Source organism: Narcine bancroftii, chromosome 5, assembly GCF_036971445.1.
Source record: "Narcine bancroftii isolate sNarBan1 chromosome 5, sNarBan1.hap1, whole genome shotgun sequence".
NCBI classification, from domain to species: Eukaryota; Metazoa; Chordata; class Chondrichthyes; order Torpediniformes; family Narcinidae; genus Narcine; species Narcine bancroftii.
The window spans coordinates 57,481,288-57,508,230 of NC_091473.1; the positions used below are offsets into that span (position 1 = coordinate 57,481,288).

Sequence of the window (26,943 nt, forward strand, 5' to 3'; positions counted from 1 at the left end):
TGCAGCACTCCTGACAGTTTGGAGGTGGTCTAATGATTTGCCCAGTAAACATCTCCCACCCCACCAGATGGGTCTGCTCAACACCACCCCCATCCTTGACAACTGTAACCCTTGCTCAAGTATTTTCAGGACCTTTCCAAACACTGTCAGACTTTCCAAGTGGTAGCCATTGAAAATGATGTGCTAAGTGTTATTGGATGTACTCTCTGACTGCTATCTGATTTCTGACCATCTGCATATCCCCACGTGGAACCTCTCTCTCTGATGTACATTAGTCCACAAATGCTCCCCATCCCTGCCATTCCCATCAGCCTCCCCCCAACAACACCATCGGATCTCCATTCACCCCACATCTTTTGTCTTGATCTGTGTTTCCAATTACCAACTGCCCTTCTGGATAACCATTGAATCCCTGTAGTCAACCATTATCTTTTCCCATGAACCACGATCAGCACCAGTCTCTCGCTGTTCACCAGCGGGACCTCTACAATGAAGAAACAATCCACAATCTCTCCCACCTGGACTTGGATGTTCCAGCAGGCTGTGTTCTTGTAACCAAAAGGCCTTCAACCTGGAAACCAGATTTAATGGGGGCAGGAAATGGACAGAAGGAAAATGTTTATAGGAACATCCAGAAAGGACTGATATCCAGAAAGCTTGATTCCAGACCTCACATTACCACTTCCACCCCCAGTTTTTGAGGAACATGTTCCTTCCCACAATAGTTGCACAGGAGCCCTGAGGCAGGTTGAGAAATAAAAGTTAGGTCACACAATGGTTGCAGTTTTACTGCACAGAGACCTCGGTTCAAATCTGATGTTTGACTCCCTATGAGAACATGGGTTTTCTCGTCGAGTCCTCTAGTTTCCTCCCCATACCAAAGATGTGTGGGCTGATGGATTAACTGGTCACTGTAAATTAACTATAGTGTATAGACGATTGAGAAAATCTTGGATGAGTGAATGAGAATGTTGGTGGGGACTAAAATGGGATTAATGTCATTATAATATATGGGTGGTTTATGGCCACAAACGTCTCAGTAGGTCTTTTACCATGGTCTATCTCTCTATAACTCTGAAATCAAACATAAAATTCAGTGCCTGAAACTAGCATGAATAAGTGTGTAGAGCAAGAAACAGTTGACAGCAAAGAATGAATTTATTGGGTACTAAACTTGTGCTTTCAAGTTGTCAGCAGCAGGGAATGTGCCTGAAATCAGGGCTGTGGGTGCTGATCATAAAATTTGCCTGTTAGGGAAGGAGATAAGTTTTTACTACCTTCTGGGACTTGCTCGTGGCTCCAATCTATGTGATTGTCTGTTCTTCGTTCTCTGAATTGGCCTGACATTGAAATGTCACCAGACTACCATGACGCATATTCAGGGTGAATACTCCTCGGGGAGAAATCGACTGCTTTCTGAGCCATTCTTGTATCTAGAAATAGATGAGATGAATCATAATTTGCACACTCACTAATTTCTGCCCTTTAGAGACATGGATTACATAAACCACGTACACCAATGTTTGCCTCACTTATTGTCAAGGCAAAAATATATATTTGATTTGAATATCATTGGAGATGGGCAACACAGAACACACGTTCACAAGATCACAAAATGTAGAAGCAGAAGGAGGCCCATTGTGTCTGCTCCACCATTCTAATCATGAGCTGATCCATCCACCCACTCAGCCCCACTTCCTGGCTTTCTCCCCATAACCCTTGATGCTCTGTCTAATCAAATATCTATCACCCAATGACCTTGCTTCAACAGCTACCTGTAGCAATAAGTTCCAGAGTCTCACAACCCTCTGACTGAAAGAAATTTGTCCGCATCTCTGTTTTAAATTAATGCCCTTTTATCTTGTCCCAGAATCTCCTACCATGGGAAACATCCTTGTCACATCTACTCTGTCCGGGCATTTCAGCATTTGAAATGCCTCCCACTCATCCTTCTGTAATCCAATGAGTCCAGTCCAAGAACCAACAAGGCATTCCTCATATACTAACCCTTTCATTCCTGGTATTATTCTAGTAAAGCTTCTTTTCTCAAAAACAACACCAAAAACTATACACAGAAATCCAAGTGAGATTTGACCAGTGCTTTATGGATCCTCAACATTGCATCCCTGCTCTTGCATGTTAGCCCTCTAGAAATGAATGCCAACATTGCATTCACCTTTACTGCTGATTCAACCTGCAGGTCAACATTTAGGGTATCCTGCATGAGGACTCCTAAGACCCTTTGCACCCTGAAATTTTTAATTTTCTCCACATCTAAATAATAGTCTGTCTGTCTATTTCTTCTACCAAAATACTTGACTGTGCACTTTCCAACATTGTATTTCATTTACCACCTCTTTGCCCATTCTCCTCATCTATTCAACTCTCTCCACAGCCTTTCGCTATCTTACTAATCTATCTTACTATCTTACTAATCTCTGCTCATAATTCATCTTTTCCTTCCTAATCACCTTCTTATTTGTCTTCTCCAAGTTTTTAAAAGTTGCCCGGTCCTCTACCTCCCCACTTGTTTTTGCTTCCTTGGATGGCCTCTCTTTTGCTTTTACATTGGCTTTAACTTCCCTCGTCAGTCACAGTTGTCTTATTTTACCATTCACAATTTTTTTTTCTTTTTGGTATGTTCCTGTCCTGCAGTTTCCTCTTTTTTTTTTGGCAGAAACCCTGCCATTGCTGATCTGTTGTCTTCCCCATTAGTGTGCTTTTCCATTTAACTTTGGTCAGTTCCTCACTAATGCGCCTGTAATTTCCTTTACTCCACTAAAATACCGACACATTGAATTGTAGCCTCTCCTATTCAAATTTCAGTGAACTCAATCATATTGTGATCACTGCCTCCTAAGGGTTCCTTTATCTTAAACTCTCTAATTGCCTCTGGTTCATTACACAGCACCCAATCCAGAACAGCCAATCCCCTGGTGGACTCATCAACAAGCTACTCCAAAAGCCATCCCGTAGGCATCCCACAATATCTTTCCTGAGATTCCATACCAACCTAACTTTCCTTTACCATTCTTTCACTCAACTCATAAGGACTTAACCTCTCCTGATCCTATGTCCCTTCTTTCCAATGATTTAATATTGTTGCTAACCAGCAGAGCCAAGCCACCCCCTCTACCTCCCGGCCCATTCTTGCAATACACGGTGTATCTGATGTGCCAGATAATGAGGAGATCAAATGCAGTGTAGTTAAACACATATCATGGCTTTTATTAGTAGAAACTCAGTAGTACAATAATGAATGATATATTGGTGGTAGAGATAATCCACGTCCAATGCCAGTAGTGCAGACTAAGCATAGTGAGAGATTGACAGCATGACACAGATTTACCTTGGACGCTCAGCTCCCAATGACATCTATCTTTTAGCCATGACTCAGTAATGGCCATAGCATTGTACAGCTGGATCATTAACCTTCGATACTGAGATGATCAATTGGTCCGACAAGTTTAAAGTTTCTGTTGAAACCCAAATGGGTTTCAAATAGTATTCTGTATGCTGTCCAATGGTGTGGTAACACAAGGTTAAATAAACCTAAGGAGCAAACTACTGCTGCATTCTGAAACAGGAGAACATGTACAAGCCACTAGCTGTAAAAATCAGAGCTGCATTTTCATTCTATGTTCTTCTATCATCGTGAATGTACCACTTCAAGTTGTGTAATCAAAGAAATCTATTATGTTTGTGCAATATGCATTTTGTATCAATAGAGCTCTCAACACAAGCCACCTGAAAGTACTTAACGTTGAAATGCTGCCAGGCTATCATGACCCTTACTCAGGGCGAATACTCACACGGGGAGAAATCGGCTGCTTCCTGAGCCATTATTACATCTGGAAAGAGGTAGGAAGAGGGATCACAAGTCATGCATTAAACATGCTTCTGCTGTTTGGAGATCTGCTTCAACAAAGCTATGTGTGTCAGTATTTGTTGTACTTGTCCTCAAATGTGGAAATATAAATTCAGAAATGATTTGTTATATTGAGATTGAAATGAGTACTTGTCTTATTGAGAGCATTCTCCTACCCCTCTCTCTCTCTCTCTCTCTCTCTTATGTCTTAATTAATTTGACCTGGTGCCAATTTGTATGGTCAGCCTTCCCGGCATTGCAGTGACTAATATCTCAACATGGCTACTCTCTGAGCCTTTTTTTTAGTGCTGCCTTCAGTGTAACTAAAATATCACCAAATGTCCTCAGCGGCTGTGATAGTTTTGTCCACCAGAACAATTAAACCAAGTGGACACCTCAAGATAATTGATGGATGTTACCTCTTTCATCTTTTTTTCATGGTATATCAGCATGGCTGGAAAAGCGAGCATTAATTATCCATCCCTAATTGCCCTTCAAAATGTGGTTGTGAACTGACGTCTCAAACATATTTTGCCAAGATAGAGAATTTTTAAAAAGTGATATAATTTGCAAATTTCTGGTTTAGTTTCTTTCGACTTCTTACAAACATATTTTATTTATAACACCCAGGTAACAAATTCACAGTCATGGACTTGTTACATATTTACATAACATGTACAGAAACCAAATACCATCAGAAGCTGGTGAATGTCATACTCACAAAACATACAACTACACAATACACAGGCATATGTTGGGGATCCAGAGTTTGGGCCCAGCAATGATGAAGAACCCATGATATATTTCCAAGCCAGGATGGAATGTAACATGGAGTGGCACCTGCAGGGAGTGGTGTGTCTATGCACTCCTGTCCTCATTGGTGGGAAAGGTTGCAGGATTGGGAGATGATGATGGAGTGGCCCGAGTAAGTAATCACAGCACATTTTACAGTGTGCTCTGCAGCCATTGTGAACTGGGAATGAATGATTTTGGGGATACTGCTACTGAGTAAAGTTTCTGTTATGTTCTGGATGATGTGAAGCTCTTTCAGAGTTGTTGATCTCCCTGTTACCTTAATGTTTATGTGGACAGTTCCTAAGTCATGCAGTATGTAAACAGGCCCTTCAGCCCACTGAGTCTGTGTCAACCATCAACCACTGATTTCATTCTCTCCACATTACCATCAATACCCTTCAGTTATTAGGGACAATTAAATTGGCCAACTAACCTACCAACCCATTGGTCTTTGGCGTGGGGGAAACCACAGCCCTGGCAAAAACCCATATGGTTGCATGGAGAAATGCAATGCACAAAAGTGTTTGAGAACAACAGGTCACACAGTAAAAGATAAGCATACAAGGGCCAGGCCCAAAATGCTGGCTACCTTTTACTTCCTATAGATGCTGCAAAACATGTAGGATTTCTCCAGCATGTTTGTGTACTGCATGATCTCAGCATCCACAGATTTTTTAAATTTAACTCTAGTCACGTGGAGAACATTCTGACTCTACAGACAACATCAGAGGTTAGAACCGAACCTGGATCTCCAGAACTGGGAGACAGGAGCGCTGGTAGCTACCTCATTGTATTACCTACTCAGTTAATTCCGATCGATGATATTATGGGATTCCCTAGTGGTCATACCACGAATGTCAGTGATAAGTGGTTAGACGCTCTCTTGGAGGTGAAGATTGTCTGTCACTTTTTGAGATGTGATTGTAAATCATCAGGCCTTGTAAGTTAATCTGAATTTTATAGTTATTTTCCTTTGTGGATCCTTCAACAGACTTCGACTTGCTCATCAGCACAATTGTTGGCATTGCAACATAGAGTCAGATAGCATGGAAACAGGCCCTTCGGCCAAACTTGCCCACAGTTGCCAAAATGTCCCACACTACTCCCACTTCTCTGCATTTGGCCCCAAACCCTCCAAACCTATCCCATTCCCTTCAGTGTTGTCAGTTTCAGGGAAGTATAGACTTGGACACCAAGCTCTTTGTCTGTAACCCTCAGCACTCTATCATTTACTTTACATCTCCTTCCTTATTTTACTTCCAAATGCACCACCTCCCACTTGTATGGATCACATTTCATTTGCCAACACTTGGCCCAACTTTTCATCTGATATAAATCCTGTTGTAATCTCAGGGAACCTTCCTTGATGCCCACATCATCACCAACATTCATATTGACTTGTGTGTTAAATAAACTAGAGTTGAAAGTGTGTTGATAATCAGAACAGGTAGAGAGGGAAGTTCAACTCACAGCAAAGCAGGATATTGAATATCAAACATCTCACCATTCTGCAAACTTGCTAACCGACCCACCTACTTTTTCACCCAAGTCATTTACATTTATCGTGACAACTGGGGTCACCCTTCCACAACTACTCAAACTTCCATGGGCCAACCAATTCTGAATCCAAGATGTCAATTCACCATGGATCCCATACATCTGCACCTTCTGGATCACAAGTGGAAGCACCTACTTTGCCTCCTACCTTTTATTCTTCATAACTGCTCCCTGCCCATCACTAACTTAATCACCTAACCCCATGAACTGATCGATCAGAAGAAATTGGATCTCTATCTAAGCCTTCCTTGATTAGGAAATCTAGTTGTGACTCTTCCTTCTCTCCAATGCTACTTGGGTGACCATGATCCCATGGCAAAGACGAGATAACGTTTCTCCAGGACCACGGAGCATATTTACATAAATATAAGTTTGAATAGAAGTTAAACACATTAACATATTAAGACATATTGTGTTTTTTTTAAAGAGTAGGTCACATACAAGCACTTCAAAACAGATCTCATTTAAAATGCTGGAGCTCTGCTCAAGCCAAACAGTCCAAGCTCCAAATGCCTTTGCATAAACATTGAAGAATGTTTATAAGGACTTCACAGGTAGGTGTTAATTGTACATGCTGTGGAGTAATGGATTATGCTTTTGAAAGCAACAGATGAAGAGACTCAGAAGATTGGGTCCGGTGCTGCAGTCTGAATGCAGTTTGCTGATCTAAGATGGTCATGATTTTTGTAAAGAGAGAGAGAGAGAAAGAGAAAGAGAGAGAGAGAGAGAGAGAAAGAGAGGGGAGGGGGGGGAGAGAGAAAGAAGACCAAACAGGGTTTCTCTAAGAGAGAGAGAAAAAAAAACTGGTTTCTGCTGCATGGCAAGCTGGCAGCTTGTTTAAAACCTAATTTTTGAAGACAGGTTGCAAGTTCTGAGTTCAGCCTATTGAAACAACCCATGTGGTCCATACAAGAGGAAATGGCTGGCTAAAGGAACTCTGTGGTGACCTGCAGAAGAAGAGGTTATCATTTGGAAAACCCTGATGGAGCAAGTTTCTTCGGCAAGACACTGAAGTGGCTGATCGGAGGGAATCAGTTTGTGTTCGTCCAACAAGCAATGAATCTCTCTCTGAAACCAATGAGAACCTTCCTGATACTAAAAACAAATCTATTCTAGAAAAAGAATCATGCCATGGAGAAAATCAAAGAACTTTTCTGAACTTATACACATTACATACACGTGCACTTAAAATTAGAAGGGGGTTAAGTTAATAGTGATAAATTAAAGTTTGATCCTCTTTTTAAGTTTAAAGAAAATTTAAAATACTACTTTTGTTTAAGTCAATGTTTAATTTCTATTTCTGCTGGGTTTTGGGGTCCTCTACGTCTGTAACATCACATAAAACAAAAAAAAATCTTCCTAGTTCATTGGATGGTAGATTAGAGTTGTTAGAAATGTTTTCTTTCGAGAGAATGCTGAAAGGAGATTTATAGAAGCATTTATAGTAGCCCCTTTCGCACTGGCACCTTGTCCTAGTAATTGATAGCCAATTGACAGCAATCTACCAGTTAAGCGTCCATTGTGAAAGCTCCTTAATCAGCTGTTATGAGCCCAAAGGACCCTAAAACCCAGCAGCAATAGATATTCACCCCGACAAATTGTTACTTCAACAAAAGTTGTTTATTATTATTTTTAAACATGAAAACAGAATCAAACTTCAACTTATCACTATTATCTTAACTACCCAACTTAACCCCCTTCTAATTCTCAGTGCATGTAAATGTAATGCATTTAAATTTAAGAAAAGTCCTTTGGTTCACAGTTCAAACTCACTTCTCATTCTTCCAAGTTCTTTGGATGCAGGCAATTCTTATACTTCGCACAGAATTTAACATGTATAAAGTTCATCAGAGTTTGGTGCTCAAAAGGTAAATGTTTACCACTCATAAAGGTTCTTGTAAGTTTGCAGAGTGAGATGTTTTGTTCCAAGATTTCAAAAACTGAGGTATCACATTAATCACCTCAATATTTTGCTGATGAAACTTTCCCCATCAGGGTTCTCCAGATGATAACCTATTTCTTTCAGGCTATTACAGAGTTCCTTTCTGTTCCATTTATACCAAGAAGAACATCAGACAGATAGTACTTCCAGCCATCCGCCACTCTGGAGCTTCTGTTTCAGTTCCAACCAGCTTCTTCTGCTTGTTTCAGCTGTGTGTCTCTCCATCTGAGATTCCAGCTGCCAGCCATAGGTCCTTCTCTCTCTCACTTGCAAAACTCCCCACCTTCTCCAGCAAATAATAGGAGTTAGTCTTCTGCTCCCATCTGTTATTTTAGGTAAACAAACCTCTCAATGACCTTTGCAGAGATATCAAACACCTTGCAAAAAAAGTCCATCACAGACAACCTGACTCCAGTCCATTCATTTCATGACATCATTTCACTTACTGCCTATTTGTGAAACGTGCATAGCATTCTCCATTGTTTCTGTAAAGTCACTGAATATGAATTCTTCAGTATTTCAAATAAGATCTATTTAATGTGTGTGTATGTATGTAACCTACTCTAATTTTACCAATTTATCTCTCAAAAACATTGCCAAATATTCCATCACACTGCACACAGGCTTGAAATCATGCCTGGGATGTTACAACCTAGGTAGGTTGTATCATCTCTGGTGTCAACTGATGCCTGTGTCCTGATTAGCCCAGTGTAAAAGAGACATGGAGTATCATGGGGTAAAGTAGTGACATGTTGATTATGTTTTTGCTGAGTGTAGGGAGGTGAAAGAAAGAAAAGATTAAAGAGAAGGTATAAACTTTGCCGGCCTATATAAACCTTTATAAATTTCTAAAGAACCATGGGAAAGTCTCAGTGGGAGAGGTGGCAAATCTGCCATGCCAGAATTCCGTGCAGCAGAGAAACCCCTCCATGAGTTCTCCATGCATACAGCTCTTTCTCTGCCTCACAGAATTCTGGGAGGGCAGGTCCATCATCCCTCTGTACCACGTGTTTATAAATTGTGCAGCTATTTGTTTTATATGACTTTCCCAAGTTCTTTTAAATTTTATAAAGGCTTATAAAGGTCAGTACAACAGGGGCTGAAGAGCTCAAATTGCACTGTACATAATGCTTATATATGTTACACAGTTTCACTCTGATTATCCAAAATCGTCAGGATTGGGCCTATTTTGCATAAAAGTTTTTTCAGAGAACAGGTCATTTTTTTAAAAAACAGTTGAGTAGCAACAGCAAATCACTCGTAAAAATGTTTAAAGAACAACAAACAACAAGTTAAGTCTTTTTAAACATTAAAATAATGTTTAATTCTCACCAAAAAATTGAGGGCCACAATGCCGATCACCAACACTTCCCCACTGAGGCCCTGCTCATGCTAGGAGCCTGAGGGTCCTGCTCGTGCCCGGGAGCCCAAGATCTGCTGCTGCCGCCGCCAGGAACCCGAGGTTCCCGGTCAGTTCAGCTCTAAAAAAATTTTGGATAAATGAGGATTTCAGATTTGTTTCAGATATCCTAATTTATCTGAATTGTTTCAAAATTCTGATAACTGTGGATTTCAGAAAATCTGATTTTGGATAATGGGAGTTGTACTGTAATCAGCCATGATTAATTTTGTTTAAATACAAGATCATAAGTTGATCAGGATTTAAGACAGGTTCACCATCTCTCGATGCGTCACTCAGACGTCATCAGTGGAGGATAAAATTCCCTATCCCCGGGGATGTCTTGTGATTAACGTGAAAGAACACCAAGAGCTGGATAACAGTGGTCCGGTGTGAAAGGCAAAAAAAAACGACTTTCTTAACTGGTTCACTGAATCTACTGGTTTAGCCAGTGTGAAAAGGGCGAGTGATAAGAGGTCTGGTTAGAGTAGCTGTTCCTGTTTGTAGAGGGGGTCAAGCCGCAGAGATCACAAGTGTAAAATTAAAGAGATGGGAATTAAAAGTGACATGAGGAAAAGTTTTTCATGAATCATGTGCTCAGCAATTTGGAATATGCTGCCTGCAGATGCAGTGGAGACAGGGTTCATTAAGGCCTTCAAGAGAAAAAAAGGGATAAATAAAGGGTTGAAAATCTGCCACTCTTGTCTGGAATGTTTTGTGTGTGGTTGACTTTTCATTGTGCATTGGCCAAGGAAGCCAATGAATGGCCAAGGAGGTTCAAGGTTCCTTTATTGTAACATCCATAAATACAAAAAATATTTAGTTTTGTTTGAGCATAAAAGTACACAAAAAGGCATGACTCGTCCGATCCCCCTACCAGGAAGAGAAGTGAAAGAGAGTTCCTTCGGACATCAAGTATCTGCAGATCCTGGCAACTCCACCACCTCCCGAAGTGCCATAACCTCTATAGATGCACAGGGTCTCATCCATTCCAGTGGTGAACCCAAGCATCAGGTGTCCAAGTCACCCTCCTCAGTCCTTGGTTCTGGACCAATGTGATAAGGAAACTGTCAGTGCCTGAGAACCTTCACTGTCAGCTCATTCATGAATCCTGGTCAAAGCTAATGATATCCAGGTCCATCAGCGGCTCTGACCTCCAATCCATGGAATGCATCTATGTAATTGTATAAAACTTGTTTAAGAAGGCAGCCAACATCATAATGGACCCCCATCACCATGGTCACAACCTCTTCTCATTGCTACTTAGGGCAGGAGGTACAAATGTCCAACAGCTATCAGAATCTTGAAGCTCCCCTAGTTACACTAATGCTTTGGTGGCATAAAAAGGTTGTCTGGACTATTGCAAAGCACTTTTTTTGCACAATGATTATGGTGAATATTCTAATCTAGCTTATGCGTTTATTGTCTTTTTTCATTCAACTAGTTTATGATTTTATTTTCTCTTCAAAAGAACCTGTTCAGCTGCAGCAAGTAAGAATGTTGGTGCATGTGTCAATTGTACAATGTGTATGACAATAAACTCTCTATCACGGTTGACATGCACTTTTTCCATGCTGAATATCTGTGATCCCCTTAATCTCAAAGGAATGGAAGCCCATCAATGTTCAAACGGTTTGATATGGTGCATCTCCTTATTCCAGGTCGTTGACCAAGGGTTGAAGAAGGCTCTTGTCTTGGAGGATGATAATAGGTTCAAGCCACATTTTCGAAGAAAGATATCAAAACTGATGGAAGATATTGAGGAAAACCAATTGGATTGGGATCTCATGTGAGTCTGATTGCACAAAACCTAGTTCAAAAGACCTGAGAATTAACCACTCAGGACTGGTTTGTTTTCATCACTGTATGAGATATCCACAGAACTTGCAGTGATCTATTTCCTTGCATTAGACAAGTAGGCAACATTTGATGAGAACTGACCTTGCATGGAAAAGTTCTCGTGAGGAACATATGGGAACTGTTACCTAAATTAGAAGAGCAACACAGAATCAGTCAGGCAATAGCCTGATCCAGACTTTGTGTGTGTGTGTGTGTGTGTGTGTGTGTGTGTGTGTGTGTGTGTGTGTGTGTGTGTGTGTGTGTGTGTGTGTGTGTGTGTGTGTTTATATTTATATGCACAAGTACCATTCCACTGAGTATTTTTATTCCACTGGGGATCAGTTACCTGTGAAAACAACAACTGTTGTGACTTCTTTGTTAAGTTTTACAAACACAAATGCTGCTTGGTAAAGAGGTATGCCACTTTTCGGTTTCTAAAACTTGAAGGCATCAGTTTAAGATAAGGGGTAAGAGATTCAAAGGTGATCTGAGGAATTAGTCTTTTAGTCTTTCACCTAGAGGATAGTTGGAATCCAGAATAGGAGTTTGGCATGGAGTTGAAGGGATGATTGATGTGTTGTAGAGTACTATGATTTGATGACTTGCACATAAATTCACTCACCTTTATCATTCTTGCTTTAATTTAGCTACATTGGCCGGAAGAGAATGCAAGTGCAACATCCAGAAAAATCAGTGCCAGGCATTATGAACCTCGTGGAAGCAGATTATTCCTACTGGACATTAGCTTACATTATATCCCAGCAAGGAGCCAAAAAGCTTTTGGCAGCTGAACCACTTGGGAAGATGTTGCCTGTGGATGAATTTCTGCCCATCATGTACAATAAACATCCAATGTAAGTAACTGGGAAATGATGGAGAAGGTGGAATTCAGGTTTCAGTAATGTCACTGTGTATTTTTTTTTAAACTTTATTTTATTGAAAAGAATGAAATACATAAGAAAAAAAGCAATTTTCCCCCCTTTTTAAAAAACCCCACCCCCTCCCCTTACCTCCCTCCCCTCCACCCTCCCTTTCCCTCCCCCTAAACAACAAAAAAATGAATAAAATATATTTTTATGTAATAAAAATATACATTCCAAATATGAACTCCACTTGTTAATAAAAAAGGAATAATTGTCACATAAATTATGTTATTTTTTCTGAAGGAGCACAATTTCTCATTTCAGCATGCCACCTCTGAATATTCAGCTCAATGTCATCTTTCCAGATCACTGCTGTACATTTCATATCAACTGCCAAAGCTAAATAAACAAATGCCATCTGAAATGTATCTGACTTAAATCCCTGTACCAATGGATTAGCACATCCCATTAAAAACAATGATGGATCTAAAATCAATTTAAATTTAAATAAGTCTTCCAAATATTCCATAATCCTTTGCCAAAAGAACTTCACTCTATCACATAACCAAACCGAATGAAGAAAAGTACCTATTTCTTTTCTACATCTAAAACAAATATCTGAAGAACTAAAACCATATATTTTTAGCCACTCCAGAGTTAAATACAAATGATATAAGAAATTATAATGAACTAAATTATACCTCACATTAATTAATTTAGTCATACTTTCCTCATAAACTGTCTCCCATTCTTATTGAGATATCTAAATCAATTTCCTATTTAAGTTTTGTTTTATACAAATCAGGTTTAGCTACCTTTTGTTGCATACATTTCAGAAATAAACCATTTTTCCTTCCTTCCATCAATAAACCCTAAAACTTGGAACATTTGGGTAAAACCAAATCACACCCTAATTTTTCCAATAGCCAAGCCCGCACCTGATAATATGCAAAGTATTAAAAGTAATCCCAAATTTTTCCCTCAGTCTATCAAATGACAATAATAATCCCTCTTCAAAACAATCCCCTACCTTCCGAATACCTTTCTGATCCCATTGTTTTAAATAAACATTATTTACCGAGAAAGCTAATAACTTATTCTGATACAATGGAGTATTGATTGAAATCTTATCCTTGGTCCCAATCAATTGATTTCTCCTATACCATACATCCATCAAATGCCTTCTCAGCGTCCAATGGTACAATCATTGGTTGGTTGAGTTGCTTCTTAGATATATTAATTAAAGGAATCAACTTAACAATATTATCTGCTGAATATCTGTCCCGTATTAAACCAGCTTGATCGACATGAACCAACTGGGGTAAGTATTTTGCCTACCTATTAGCTAGAACCTTAGCAACTATCTTATATCACATCCTTATCTTAGTTAATTACAGTTATCATCGTGCCTTGCTATTCACAAATGAGAGACTATGAGGGATTTGTATGAAACAGCATTGGTTGTTGGACAGTGTGTCTGTGGTTATGGCACATGGATTTTAATGTGGGGAAGTGTTAGCTTATGCACTTTGCTGAGAGGAATCAAAAGGAAGATTATATCAGATAATTGGAGAGAGAGAGCAAATGAGTGGAGTTCAGAAGCATCAATGTGTTCTTGTGCATAAAGCACAAATATCAACAAACAGCTGTGCATAATAAAGAAAGCATGCAGCATATTGGCCTTTATTGCTGGAATTTTGAAATAGAGATGTGTTGTGATTGGTGAGGCTGAATCAAGAGTACTGTGTACAGTTTTGGTCCCCTTATTTAAAGAAATAGTAGCATGGAAGCAAGTCTAGGAAACATTCACTGGGATAATTCCTAGATGAGAAGGTTGCTGATACACCATCAATAATACCAAAAGAATGGAGGTGCAGGACGATAGGCTTTTAATACCATAAGACTTGGATCATGCTCCTGTTCGGGCCTGATCCCAGGACTGTACTGAAGGAGGAACTTGGCTTACTACCTTTATTAGGGGATTCCAAGGGGTGGAGTCACTGAGGGAAAGTGGGCCAGACATACATATGAATCAAACATGTACACAGTGACAGTATCCAAGTAACTGTATACAGTAGTGTATCACCACAGTTGCTTTATCACAAATGGTTAAAAGGAAATAGTTAAACGTGTGATCTATCATGTTGAGAAGATTGAGAAGGGGGTATGACAGGGGAGATAATGTTTCCACTAGAGGGAGACTATCCAATGAAAGGACATTGTTACAAGATAAAAGGTCAGTCATTTAAGACCGAGAGGTGGAAGAATTTCTTCTTCTAGACTGGTGAATTCTCTGCCCTAGGGAGTTGCGGAGGACCGGTCACTGGTGACGGTTAAAGAGGTGTAGATACAGTTCTGAATTTTTTTGGAAGAGTGAGGACATCGTGGAACTCGCACAGTCAGTGTAACAGAGCACTGCCTTTATAGCACCAGCAATCGGGACAGGGGTTCAAATCCAGCTCTGTCTGTAAGGAATTTGTACATTCTCCCCATGTCTGCCTGGGTTTTCCCTGTGGCTCCGGTTTCCTCTCACCATCCAAAACTTACCAGGGGTGTAGGTTAATTGGGTGTGAAAAAGGTGGCATGGATTCGTGGGTCAAAATGGTCTGTTACCATGCTGTATGTCTAAACTAAACAAAATTAAATTAAAATGCAGTGTAATACTGAGGGAATGCTCCACTTTCAGACCAGGTGTTAGACTGAAGCTCAAAGTGCTCCCTCTTGTGGAAATAAAAGATTCCGTAGCACACATTCAAAGTGCATAACAGAGGAGGTGTCCCCCAATATTCTCTCCAATCCACGTCCTCAAAAAAAAAGACTCAAATCAGGTAGTAGTCCTGGCGCTCTGCCTTTGATCTTATAAAAATCTTCAAAGCTATTTTATTCCAAAATATTTCTTATTAGTATTTTTTTAGAAATGAAATCAAGCATATCCTCTCCAGTCACCTAATGCCAAGTTCATGTTCATTATCATCTGACTATATATATTTACACAAACAGATGAAATAGTGTTTCTCTGGACCACAATACACACACACACACACACACACACACACACACACACACACACACACACATAATAATTATGGGCATACATAAAATTATAATTTAAAGTGAATATTTTGGGATCATTCACTCAGTTCAGATCTTTTCTTCTTTGGCTTGGCTTCGTGGATGAAGATTTATGGAGGGGTAAAGTCCACGTCAGTTGCAGGCTCGTTTGTGGCTGACGTCTGATGCGGGACAGGCAGACACGGTTGCAACGGTTGCAAGGGAAAATTGGTTGGTTGGGGTTGGGTGTTGGGTTTTTCCTCCTTTGTCTTTTGACAGTGAGGTGGGCTCTGCGGTCTTCTTCAAAGGAGGTTGCTGCCTGCCGAGCTGTGAGGCACCAAGATGCACGGTTTGAGGCGAGACCAGTAGAATGGTCAATGTGGCAGGCACCAAGAGCTTTCTTTAGGCAGTCCTTGTACCTCTTCTTTGATGCACCTCTGTCTCGGTGGCCAGTGGAGAGCTCGCCATATAACACGATCTTGGGAAGGAGGTGGTCCTCCATTCTGGAGACGTGACCTACCCAGCGCAGTTTGATCTTCAGCAGCATGGATTCGATGCTGTCGGCCTCTGCCATCTCGAGTACTTAGATGTTGGAGATGAAGTCGCTCCAATGAATGTTGAGGATGGAGCGGAGACAACACTGGTGGAAGCGTTCTAGGAGCCGTAAGTGATGCCGGTAAAGGACCCATGATTCGGAGCCGAACAGGAGTGTGGTTATGACAATGATACTGTTCACTAATCTCACAGCCTGTGGGAAGAAGTTATTTCCTAGCCTGGCATTTCTAATTTTCATGCTCCTTGTACCACCTTCATAATGGTAGTGGGTGAAAGATACTGTGTGCTGGATGAAAATAGTCCTCAATAATTATTTGTATAGCCTGTGAAGTGTCAATCCGATTGACTTGCTAGTTTTTTTACCAATGAAAATCACCATTTTAGTGTTAGAGAGAAATGATAGTCAAAATTTGAGCTTCTTCCAACATCTGGGTCAAATTGAAATAGCAGCTGTTGGCTGTGAGAAATGCACAAAAGTCACCTGTGAAAGATGTCCTCTATTTTTGAAAGAGATATTCAGCCCATCCAGTCTGTGCTGGGTCTTGAGCCAACTCCACCAACCCCAATCCTCCATTCATTTCCATGCTGCCACATCTCTCACAAGCCCAGGAATTGCATCTTGATTTTCCCACCTACTCTCAGGTTAATTTACAGTGAACAACTAACCTACCAACCCACATGTCTTTGGCTCATGGGATGACACAAGGAGCACCTAGAGGATAGCCACACCATCTCGTGGAAAACATCCATAAGCAGGCAGACAACTTCTCAGGTCAGATCGGACCCCAGTTGCTGCTGCTGTACAACAGCTGCACTATATAATACATCACCATTGAGCCAAATTCATTCTCACTGAACAAACATTTCCACCTGGATGCATGGGGGAGTGGGAGTCCAGAACTCAAGCCAACTATGTTCAGCAATAAAAAAAAAATGCTGGAAATACTCAATGATTAAGGAAGCATCTTCTGGAAAAAGGAAATCACAGATTGAACACATTGGGTTCATTCCCGCCAGTCTGATCATTGACCTGAAACAGTAAATCTGGTTCCCATGCTATAGATGACCTGCTGAATATTTTCAGCATTTTGACTTTATTTAAATTTCCAGCATCTGTATTTGCTTTTGGCTCTCCACACACAGAGTGGGAGAAGTTACTTCATTGAATAGAGAAGCACAAAAGCTGCAGATGTTGAAACCTTGGGCAAACAATTATCTGCTGGAGGAACACAGCAGGTCAGGCAGCATCCAACATTTGAAATTTTAAGTTTAGCATCTTACTGCTTTAGGAGACTGAGCATCTGTGGGTCTGGTATTTTCAACAATTGCCTCCCATGGAATATTGAACATTTCCCTAGATTTAAAAGTTTATTTGAATTAATAGAATGCTGATCAGCTTTTGGGCATGTTCAGTGTTTGGGGGGGGGCGGGGGGGGTCGTCACAGTGACATAGTAAAACTGCTGCCTCACAGCTCCAGTGACCTAGGTTCAATGTTGACCTTTGGTGTTGTCTTTGTGGAGTCTTAATGTTCCTGTGACTGCATGGGTTTCCTCAGTGTGCTCCATTTTCCCCCTGATATCCCAAAGATGTGTATGATGGAAAATTAATTGGTTATTGACAATGTTCCTCATGTATAGCAAAGAGGTATAATCTAGAGCAGTTGATGTGTATGTGCGAGAATAAAATAGGATTAGTATAAATGGGTGTTTGATGGGCATCAAGGTTGATAGCCTGTTTGCATGTAGTATCAGTGAACATACAACATTACAGCACAGACCATTCGGCCCTCAATGTTGTGCTGACCTATGCAAACCTACTCCACAAACTAAATCTTCCCTACATCACACCAATAACCCTTGCTGACTTATTTGCATATTGTTGATTAATAATTAGCGGGCAGGTTGGGATCTGAGATCTCCACGTCATATGTGCAAACCTTGGAATTCTTTGTCTGATCATTTCACCATTACTTCAACACCATGTTCGTATCATCCTCATGTCACACCCCATGCAGAAAATAAACAGGAAAGGAAAGACAGCACAAAGGAGTTGTGGATGGAGCTGAAGGTGTTGAAGGTTACGAGAGGATATAGACAGGATGCAGAGTTGGGCAGAAAAGTGACAGGTGGAGTTCAATCCGGTTAAGTGTGAGATGGTGGATTTTGGAAGGACAAACCAAAAGGTTAAGTACAGGATTAATAGTTGGTTACTTAAGAGTGTGGATAAACTGAGGACCCTTGCGGTTCAAATCCATTCATCCTTCAAGGGCGCTGCACAGGTTGATAGGATAGTTAAGAAGGCCTGTGGAATGCTGGGCTTCAATAGGGAGATTGAGTTCAGGAGTAGAGAGGTCATGTTGCATCTCTACAAATATCTGGGAAGACCACACTTAAGAGTATTATGTTTAGTTCTGGTCACCTCATTACAGGAAGGATGTGGAACCTATGGAGAGGGTGCAGAGGAGATTTACCAGGATGTTGCCTGGATTGGAAAATAAGTCTTATGATGCAAGGTAGTAAAACTGGGACTTTTCTCTTTGGAGCATAGAAAGATGAGAGAAGACTTGATAGAGGTCCACAAGATTATGAGAGGAGAGGCATTGATAAGGTGAATAGCCAGTATATGTTTCCCAGGGCAGGAGTAGCAAGTACCCGAAGAAATATGTACAAAGTGAATGGAGGGAAGTTTATGGGAGACATCAGGGGTAAGTGTTTTTACTCAGGCAGTTGTGGGTTCCTGGAAATGCCTTGCCAAGGCAGTGGAGGCTTGAACATTAGGTGCATTTAAGAGACTCTTAGACAGGCATGTGGATGGAAACAAAATAGAGGGTTATGGGGTAGGGTGTATTTTGTACTTTTTTTTAAAGGGACATATGGGACGGCTCAACATCAATAGCTAAAGGGGTCTGTATGGGCTGAGGTGTTCTATGATAACTCCAGTTAGAGGGTTGCAGAATAGATAATTGTGGAAGGGATGACAGGTAAGAGAAAATCTTCAGATGCTGGGTTAATATTGACCTCTAATTTCCATTAACCCCCTCCCTGAGGCTCTCTCTTTCCCTATCCTGCTGTATCCTTTCTTCCAGCTCCCCACCCCTTTCCTTCCTTCTCCTGTCAGAGAGCTCCCCTTCATAGCCCTCTGCCCTCTCCCCCTATAATTTCTCAGCTTCTTTCTCTTCTACCTTCCCATCTTTATCAATCTGCTACCTCTTACGTGCTAGCCTATGCCCCTCACCTTCCTGCCCACCAACCTTTTAATTTGGCCAGCTGCCTGATTTTCTACATTGACTGTCCACTGCTTTCCACCGACGCTGCCTGACCTGCCGAGTTCCTCCAGTACTTTCGTTGTAAGCACTGAGTGGAAATGAAGAAATATGGCACATGCTTAAAGAACTTGTTAGAAAAACATACTGCACTGATGGTTCCAGAAATGATCGATAGATATAGAGTGACCAAGCTTATAAATAGGCCCTTTGCCTCACTGAGTCTGTGCCAGCCATCTGCACTAATCCTACATTATTCTCCCCACATTCCCACCTACTCCCTCCAGATTCTACTACTTGCCCAAGAGGCAGCTAACCAACTCATATATGAGGAGAAACCAGAACACCCAGAGGAAACCCTCACAGTCACAGGGAGAGAACAGGCAAACTCCACGTGTTGACAGAACTCAAGGTCAGGAGCCGTGAGGCAGCTAATGTACTCATGGTGTCATCTTGTTGCCCAGCTTGTGCTGAGATTCATTGTCTCAGGAGGCCTGGATCAGATTCTGTGGCTATCATTTCAAAAGGGGCTTGATCATCATTTAAAATTTGCTAAATGAAGGCATGATGAGATTCTTGATTTCTGGGCTGATGTATATTTGATAATGATCCTATAAATGTATTTTATTTTGGATAGACATGAGGCACAACAACACTAAAGAGAGTAATGAGAATGAGTTTGTTGTCTCTCATATAAGTACAATGTACATGTGCACCAAAATTCCTACTTCTAAAATAAGTACTTTTAGTTATAAAAAAAACAAATCCAACAGTATACATTAAATTACCCCAATACTGAAATTGATAATAAATACTGTATCAAAGTTAGATCATAAACATTCAGTTAGTTAATGCAAGAGCAAAAAAAAGTGATGTTTAAATAGTGCAAACAAATATTCTTGTCGTGCCAGATTAGTTTATGATAGGGGTTGTAAAGGGAAAAAAGATCCTGAAAGCTAATGGAAAAGTAACTGTTCTTGAACCTCAAGGTGGTGGATTTCAGGTTTCTGTGCCTTCTACCCAAAGGGAGCAATAAAAAAGGGTTGTGACCATAGTGATGGGAGTCCTTTATGATGTTGGCTGCCTTTCTGAGGCAGAACCACACATGGAGGAAACAAGATAAATTAGGTCTAGATGTGAATTTGCTGGGAACAGAGGGATATGGATCATGTGCAGGCAGAAAAGACTTTGGTCTCTCATTCATCTTTTTGGAAATAGTGAGTAGGATTGAAATAGCTGGCTGCTGGGAGTTCAAGCTTTAGCTCATAGACAGAGTGCTTTGTCGAAGTGGTCACCCAGTCTGCATTTGACCTTACTGATGTCGAGCAGGAATATACCTTGTGCAATGTGGAGAAAGCATGTACCTTGGTGCATTCTCAGATAGTACCCCAAAAAACTGGCATGACAATGGAAAATGACACACCATTTGGTTGGTCAGGGATTTTTGTTGTGGTTAACCATCATATGCCTTCTTTTTCTTTGCTAATAATGATGATGTAGTGAGTTTTTTTCTGTGAATAGAGATATTGAAATCTCAGACAATTAATATCCAAGAAAAACTGAGTTTTGATATCATTGGTAAAGCCTAATTATTAGAAAAATACTCAGCTTTTGCTCAAAACACAGATAGGAAATTTCTAGAAAAAATATATAATGATTTGTAATTTAAAAAAAAACATCTGCAATACCATTTGCATGTCATGTATCACTGTCAATCTTGTCATCAAAGCAGCCTTTTTCCACACTCATATATGTGCAGCTGGGGTGTTTGACCAGCTGATTTGACCAATTTTAGTCTGTTCTTGCTTCGATTCTGCATGGCATCTCAATCACCCACCTGCATCTCTAAAGGACATGCTCTCTGTTCAAAGCTCATCCCAATTCAATACTTGACACAGTGCAGCATGTCTTTAGTGCTGGACTAAAGCATCCAGCTGCGCTGGATGGGTCACGTCTCCAGAATGGAGGACCATCGCCTTCCCAAGATCGTGTTATATGGCGAGCTCTCCACTGGCCACCGTGACAGAGGTGCACCAAAGAAAAGGTACAAGGACTGCCTAAAGAAATCTCTTGGTGCCTGCCACATTGACCACCGGCAGTGGGCTGATAACGCCTCAAACCGTGCATCTTGGCGCCTCACAGTTTGGCGGGCAGCAACCTCCTTTGAAGAAGACCGCAGAGCCCACCTCACTGACAAAAGGCAAAGGAGGAAAAACCCAACACCCAACCCCAACCAACCAATTTTCCCCTGCAACCGCTGCAACCGTGTCTGCCTGTCCCGCATCGGACTTGTCAGCCACAAACGAGCCTGCAGCTGACGTGGACTTTTTACCCCCTCCATAAATCTTCGTCCGCGAAGCCAAGCCAAAGAAGAGAAAGCATCAACAGGTGAATAGCCAGGAATTTTCTAAGGGTTCTGCCTCCTACCACCTGACTTAACCTGTGACTGTTCATTTCGTAAGATGGACTTGATGGACAAGCTCCTGCACCATCGCCTGGGGCTCCAACAGTGGGCGATCCAGAGCACACACCCAGCCAAACTTCTGAATAAACTTTTGTTACTTCTCAAAGTCATTTTATACAGAATGATAAAAGGTCCTCTAGACCACCAAATCTGGACTGACCATCCTTCCACACTAATCCTTCATTAATCCCATTTTTATTCTCCCCACATTCTTATCAACTACTTATCTGCACATCGGGGCAATTTACAGTGGCCAATTAATCTACTCCGTTCCATGTCTTTGGGATAAAGATAATGAATGTATTGTCATCTTCTTTGGCTTGGCTTTGCGGATGAAGATTTATGGAGGGGGTAAAAGTCCACGTCAGCTGCAGGCTCGTTTGTGGCTGACAAGTCCGATGCGGGACAGGCAGACACGGTTGCAGCGGCTGCAGGGGAAAATTGGTTGGTTGGGGTTGGGTGTTGGGTTTTTCCTCCTTTGCCTTTTGTCGGTGAGGTGTCATATACATTATACAATTTACATATGCACCAAAATTCTTACTCACTGCAGCAGAACAGGTACTTTGGAAAAAAAAATATTTACATCAAATTAAATTTCAAAAAAAATACAACACATTGATGGATAATAAATATTCACTATAGCAGAAGAAAACAGTCACATTTTAATAGTGCAGATGGGCCTCTTTGTGGAATCAGTGTAGTTGGTGAATAGGAGAGTAGATTCAATAACCATTGGGGATTGTTTTTAAAACTGTTCTTGAACCGAGAAGTGCAGGTCTTCAAGCTTTTGTACCTTCGGAATGAAGGTAACAACAAGAAGAGGTTGTGGCCAAGGTGATGGGAGTCCTGGAGAAAATCCACTCAGTCACAGGGAGAATATCTGAACTCCACACTGACAGCTTCCAAGGTCAGATCAAACCCAGGTTACTGCTACTGTGAGGTAGCAGCTCAGCTGTGCCCCATGCCAGTTTTTTGCTTAGTGTATTCCTGTTAAAAATATTTCATTCACCATAAAGTCTTAGGCAGTCACCAAAGGCTGAATAGGTCCTTTTTCACTTTCAGACAGATAAAGAAAAATTTGTCCTGCACCCAACCTTTGTCCTATTTGACTCCAACATACATTGTCCGTTTCTAAATTAATAGCTTCAACAGCAAGTCAGAATACAGTTAAAAGAGTCTTATACTGTCCTTATGTTGTAAAGTCATGCCAGTCAACATTGGAAAATGAAGTGTACTGTATATAATATTGATAATTGTGCTTGTGTGTTTTTTTTATACAGAGCAGATTATATGACATTCTACGAACCTCGTGATTTGAAAGCTTTTTCGGTAGAGCCACTGCTAATTTACCCAACTCACTACACTGGAGAACCAGGCTATGTCAGTGATACAGAAACCTCCGTCATCTGGGACAACGATGAGATTGCAACGGACTGGAACCGCAAACTATCCAGAAAAACGAAGGAGCAGGAGGAGATTGGAACTGAAGCTCAGAACACTGAGGCACTGCAGCCTCAAACACCCTTTGACACAGCATCTCGAGATGAATTATGATGCCCCTCTGCACTGTCAGGCTCTGATCCGTGATCGGAGCCAACATCCGTCTGTAGAGCTATTGTAGTTTAGGTAAAGTGCCTTCTGGAAGGCAACTGAAAGAAAAAATTAATGTGATGTAGAATTGAGTGAAAGCTGGAATTCTGCTCCTTGTTGGGTAACTTGCACTCCCTTCAAACAGTGATACACAGCAGTTGATTTTGGTAGCTAATTATTAATTGATTTTAAATTTGCTAATTATTTTGAAAGTGATTCCTCTTTTCTCATTTTCCCTGTTTTTACATTATCTTTCACCTTTTACATAATGCCCATGACCTTTAGTAAAGGGCTTTTGGGTGTGGTACCTTTGCAGTGTTATCCAAGGGATAGCATATGCTCCCACCAGAGTGCAACATCTCAGTGACACCTGCCCATCAAGGACATTAACTAATTGTTGCATTCTGGTGTGAGATATGAGCAGTGCTCATGATAGAATGGCTAATGAAAACTATTGAGGACTAAATTGTCAAACTACTGTAATTTCAAAGGGCATTTTTGGTGCCTCAAATCAAGAATTCAGAATAATTCTGCTGGTACAGATTTCTTATAAATGCTACTGTTTATCCAGATGTGTTACTTTAAATAATGATTGTGTGTGTGTGTGTGTGTGTTGCTATTTATTTTTATCGTTAGTGAAAATGCTTGCTTACAATCTTTTTTAATCACGTGGATATGATTGAAATAAAAGTGTGGCCTCACCTCACGTTATTTTGTTTTCTTCTGTAAACAATACATAACTAATTAGTTTCAAAAGGCTGCGATCATACCGAAACAATTGAATAAGTAAATAATGCCATTTAGAGAAAGGAAATTATGAAACATCCAGATACTAAAAGTTAAAAATGTAAGCTAAAATCTGGACAGGTCCAGTTGCATATTTGGAAAGAGAAACAAAATGAATATTTTAGATCAAATTCCTGAAATGCTAAAAGCATATGGAGCAAGAGAGGCCAAGTAGCCCCTAAGCCTTGCCCTGCCTTTCAATGTCATCATGGCAGATCTGCTCAAGGTCTTAGTTCCTCTTCCATATCAGTTCCCCATCACCCTCATATCCTCAATTTTTCAAAAAAAATCTACTTCTCTTTCAAATCCCTCACAGTGATCAAGTTATCACAATTCTCCAGGGCAGAGTTTCCAGAGATTCAAGAAGTTCCTATGTGCCATTTGGCTTCCTAACCACTCGCTGCAGCTACCCACTAACGTGATTTATGCACAAGAACACCTCAATCCCTCTGAACTTCACTCATCTTCAATCTTTATCCAGACAAATGATAGCCTGCCTTTAGACCAGTGGTTCTTAACCTTTTTCTTTCCACTCACATACCACTTTAAGTATTTCCTATGTTGTACGTGCTCTGTGATTAGTAAGGGATTGCTTAAAGGTGGTCTGTGGGTGGAAAGCAAAAGTTTGAAAACCATTGTTTGAATTGTACCTAATTAACTTATTACATGCACGGTTTCATAACTCCAAAGGAAATGGGCCAATGAGAATTTTTCTCAAGCAAAATATTTCAGTCACAACCGTCCCTTCCCAACAACATACCACCTTAAGAAATCCCTTACTAATCACAGAGCACCGATGGCATAGGGATTACTTAAAGTGAGTGGAAAGATAAAGGTTGAGAACCACTGCTTGAGATTCTTCTTGCAGAAGTGCATGACATCACACTTTCCCTCATTAAAATCCATTTGTCATTTCTGTTTCAGAGTCAAATCCTTCCCATCTAATTGTGTGTCATCATCAGACATGGATAATTTATATTCCCTGAATGTGAATCATAAGGTAACTGAGGCCCAAGAATTGATTCTTGGGGAAATCCAATAATTTCATTCTCCAAGTCCAAATAAGACCAATTACATTCTGACTCTGTCTTCTATGCAATAACTAATCTTCACAGCATACCCAGAAATTTCCCCAAATATCTCATTTTTATTTTCAGGACCAGACTTTTATATGGCATCTTCTCAAATGCCTTAGAACCATAGAACATTACAGAATAGAAAAAGGCACCCTCAGGCCTTCTTGTCTGTGCCAAACCATTTTTCTGCCTAGTCCCACTGACACAACAAGTCCATAGCTCTCCTTACCTTTCCCATCCATGTGATTTTGAGGGGAGCTTGCAGGTAATGGTCTAGTAGCCTCAAGATGTTGTAGCAGCTGCATTATCGTATTGATGAGGCCATGTATTTGTGAAGCTAGTTGATATTAGAAATTAATTTTGAAGAAATATATTTACATAAAATGCAGCACTCGTTAATAGAGTCTAAAAGAGGTCTCCATCAACAGTGTGCATAGCCATGATAAATTTCAGATGCTCCAAAAACATACATGGGGGGAGTATAATTATATTCATGATACACAAAAGTATTTTAAATACTATTTCAATACTTGAATAGTGTTGATGTTAAGAATGCTTGATTCTGACTACATTCTATTACAGGTACAAGAAACAGCAAACAGCTGGGATAAGTTAACGCTTTTAAGAAAATAAAATTTTGTCTGTCATACCGTAAAAAAGCATAATTGGGAAAATATACTTACTGAGCTAAGATTATAAACTTAACAAGAGTGATGTAGGGCTTTCAATTCCCTGGGCCTTTTCCATTCATTTTATTGCTGGTCTGTAACTGATTACCTGCACTTAATCTGTATTGGGGAACATAACAAATTCTGACAAGTCCAAGTGTTGCAGATTTTACTAGCCCCAGCATCCACAGAATTTTAGAGGAAGAGTTCAAGGTTTTCATGTACAAAAATATGCATTTGTGATTTCATTGCTTCAGAGACTCAACACATCTTTATTTTGAATTCCACCTTAAAAGGAAGTGATTTCTCTACTATTGCTCCCAAATACTTCTCTCTGCCAAGTTATGATTATTCCAATGTACAAGCCACTTGAAACCTTCCAATTGAGTTTATTTTCTTGCTGTTTCCAAAATATAGGACAGAATATGGCATTGCTTATTCCTTGAAAAGGATACACAAAAAGAATCTACCTCTCTATATACACACACAGGTATATTATATATAAAGAGAGAGAGAGAGAGAAAGAGAAATATGCACACATACATATATCATTTTGCAATCATATCTGGTATAAAGTTTAGGTCAGCTGCTGAGTGCTGTAATTCAAAATAGAAAAACATATTGATAAATAAAACTTCTTTCACTATATGACTCAAGATTATTATGGACATTGGGCAGAAGTAACTCTAATGTTACAAACCCAGCAGCCAATTTTCACATCATTTCGCCCAACAACAACATTATAATAACCAGCCAATCTGTTCTTATGATGCTAGCTGAGTGCGTAAAGTCACGGTCAGATTACTGGGGGAATTCTCTCACCCTTTAAAAATAGTGCTGTGAATTACCATTACATTATTCAATTGAGCACAGTTTCTGGTAAAAAAAAAAGCAGGCACATTATTTGTTTCTGGGAACAAAGAAGGATTGTTGATAACTGTTACTTGGGCCTTAAGCTGTTGATGTGATGGGAGACCATGCAACTAATGATTCTGTTGCTGACCGTATTATTGGCTTCATGTGGCAATTAACGATGATGTTTAACTGTCTATTAACCCTTTGACTGATATTTTTTGATGCTCTCCAGCTACTCAGGGATTGGTGTGTTGTGTTCTGCATGTTTTTGTCAAGTTAAAATCCTGCTGCAATTATGTCTCTCATAACAACAACCTCCACATATATATAGCACCCTCTTCAATGAATGTCAGACAAGTTTTGGCAATGGAC

General features: G+C 40.4%; 1 protein-coding gene across 1 annotated transcript in view; it reads left to right on the forward strand.

Annotated features, from left to right (window-relative positions):
* The window catches only part of LOC138762680 (procollagen galactosyltransferase 2-like), a 175,726-nt gene extending 151,931 nt beyond the window's left edge, over window positions 1-23,795 (forward strand). Inside the window, exons 9-12 of the mRNA XM_069936279.1 lie at window positions 3,729-3,861; window positions 11,223-11,350; window positions 12,048-12,254; window positions 22,877-23,795. Of these exons, the coding sequence (XP_069792380.1) occupies window positions 3,729-3,861; window positions 11,223-11,350; window positions 12,048-12,254; window positions 22,877-23,150 (742 nt within the window). The 3' untranslated portion in view covers window positions 23,151-23,795. The remainder of the gene's footprint in view (window positions 1-3,728; window positions 3,862-11,222; window positions 11,351-12,047; window positions 12,255-22,876) is intronic.
* Window positions 23,796-26,943: the final 3,148 nt, after the last annotated feature.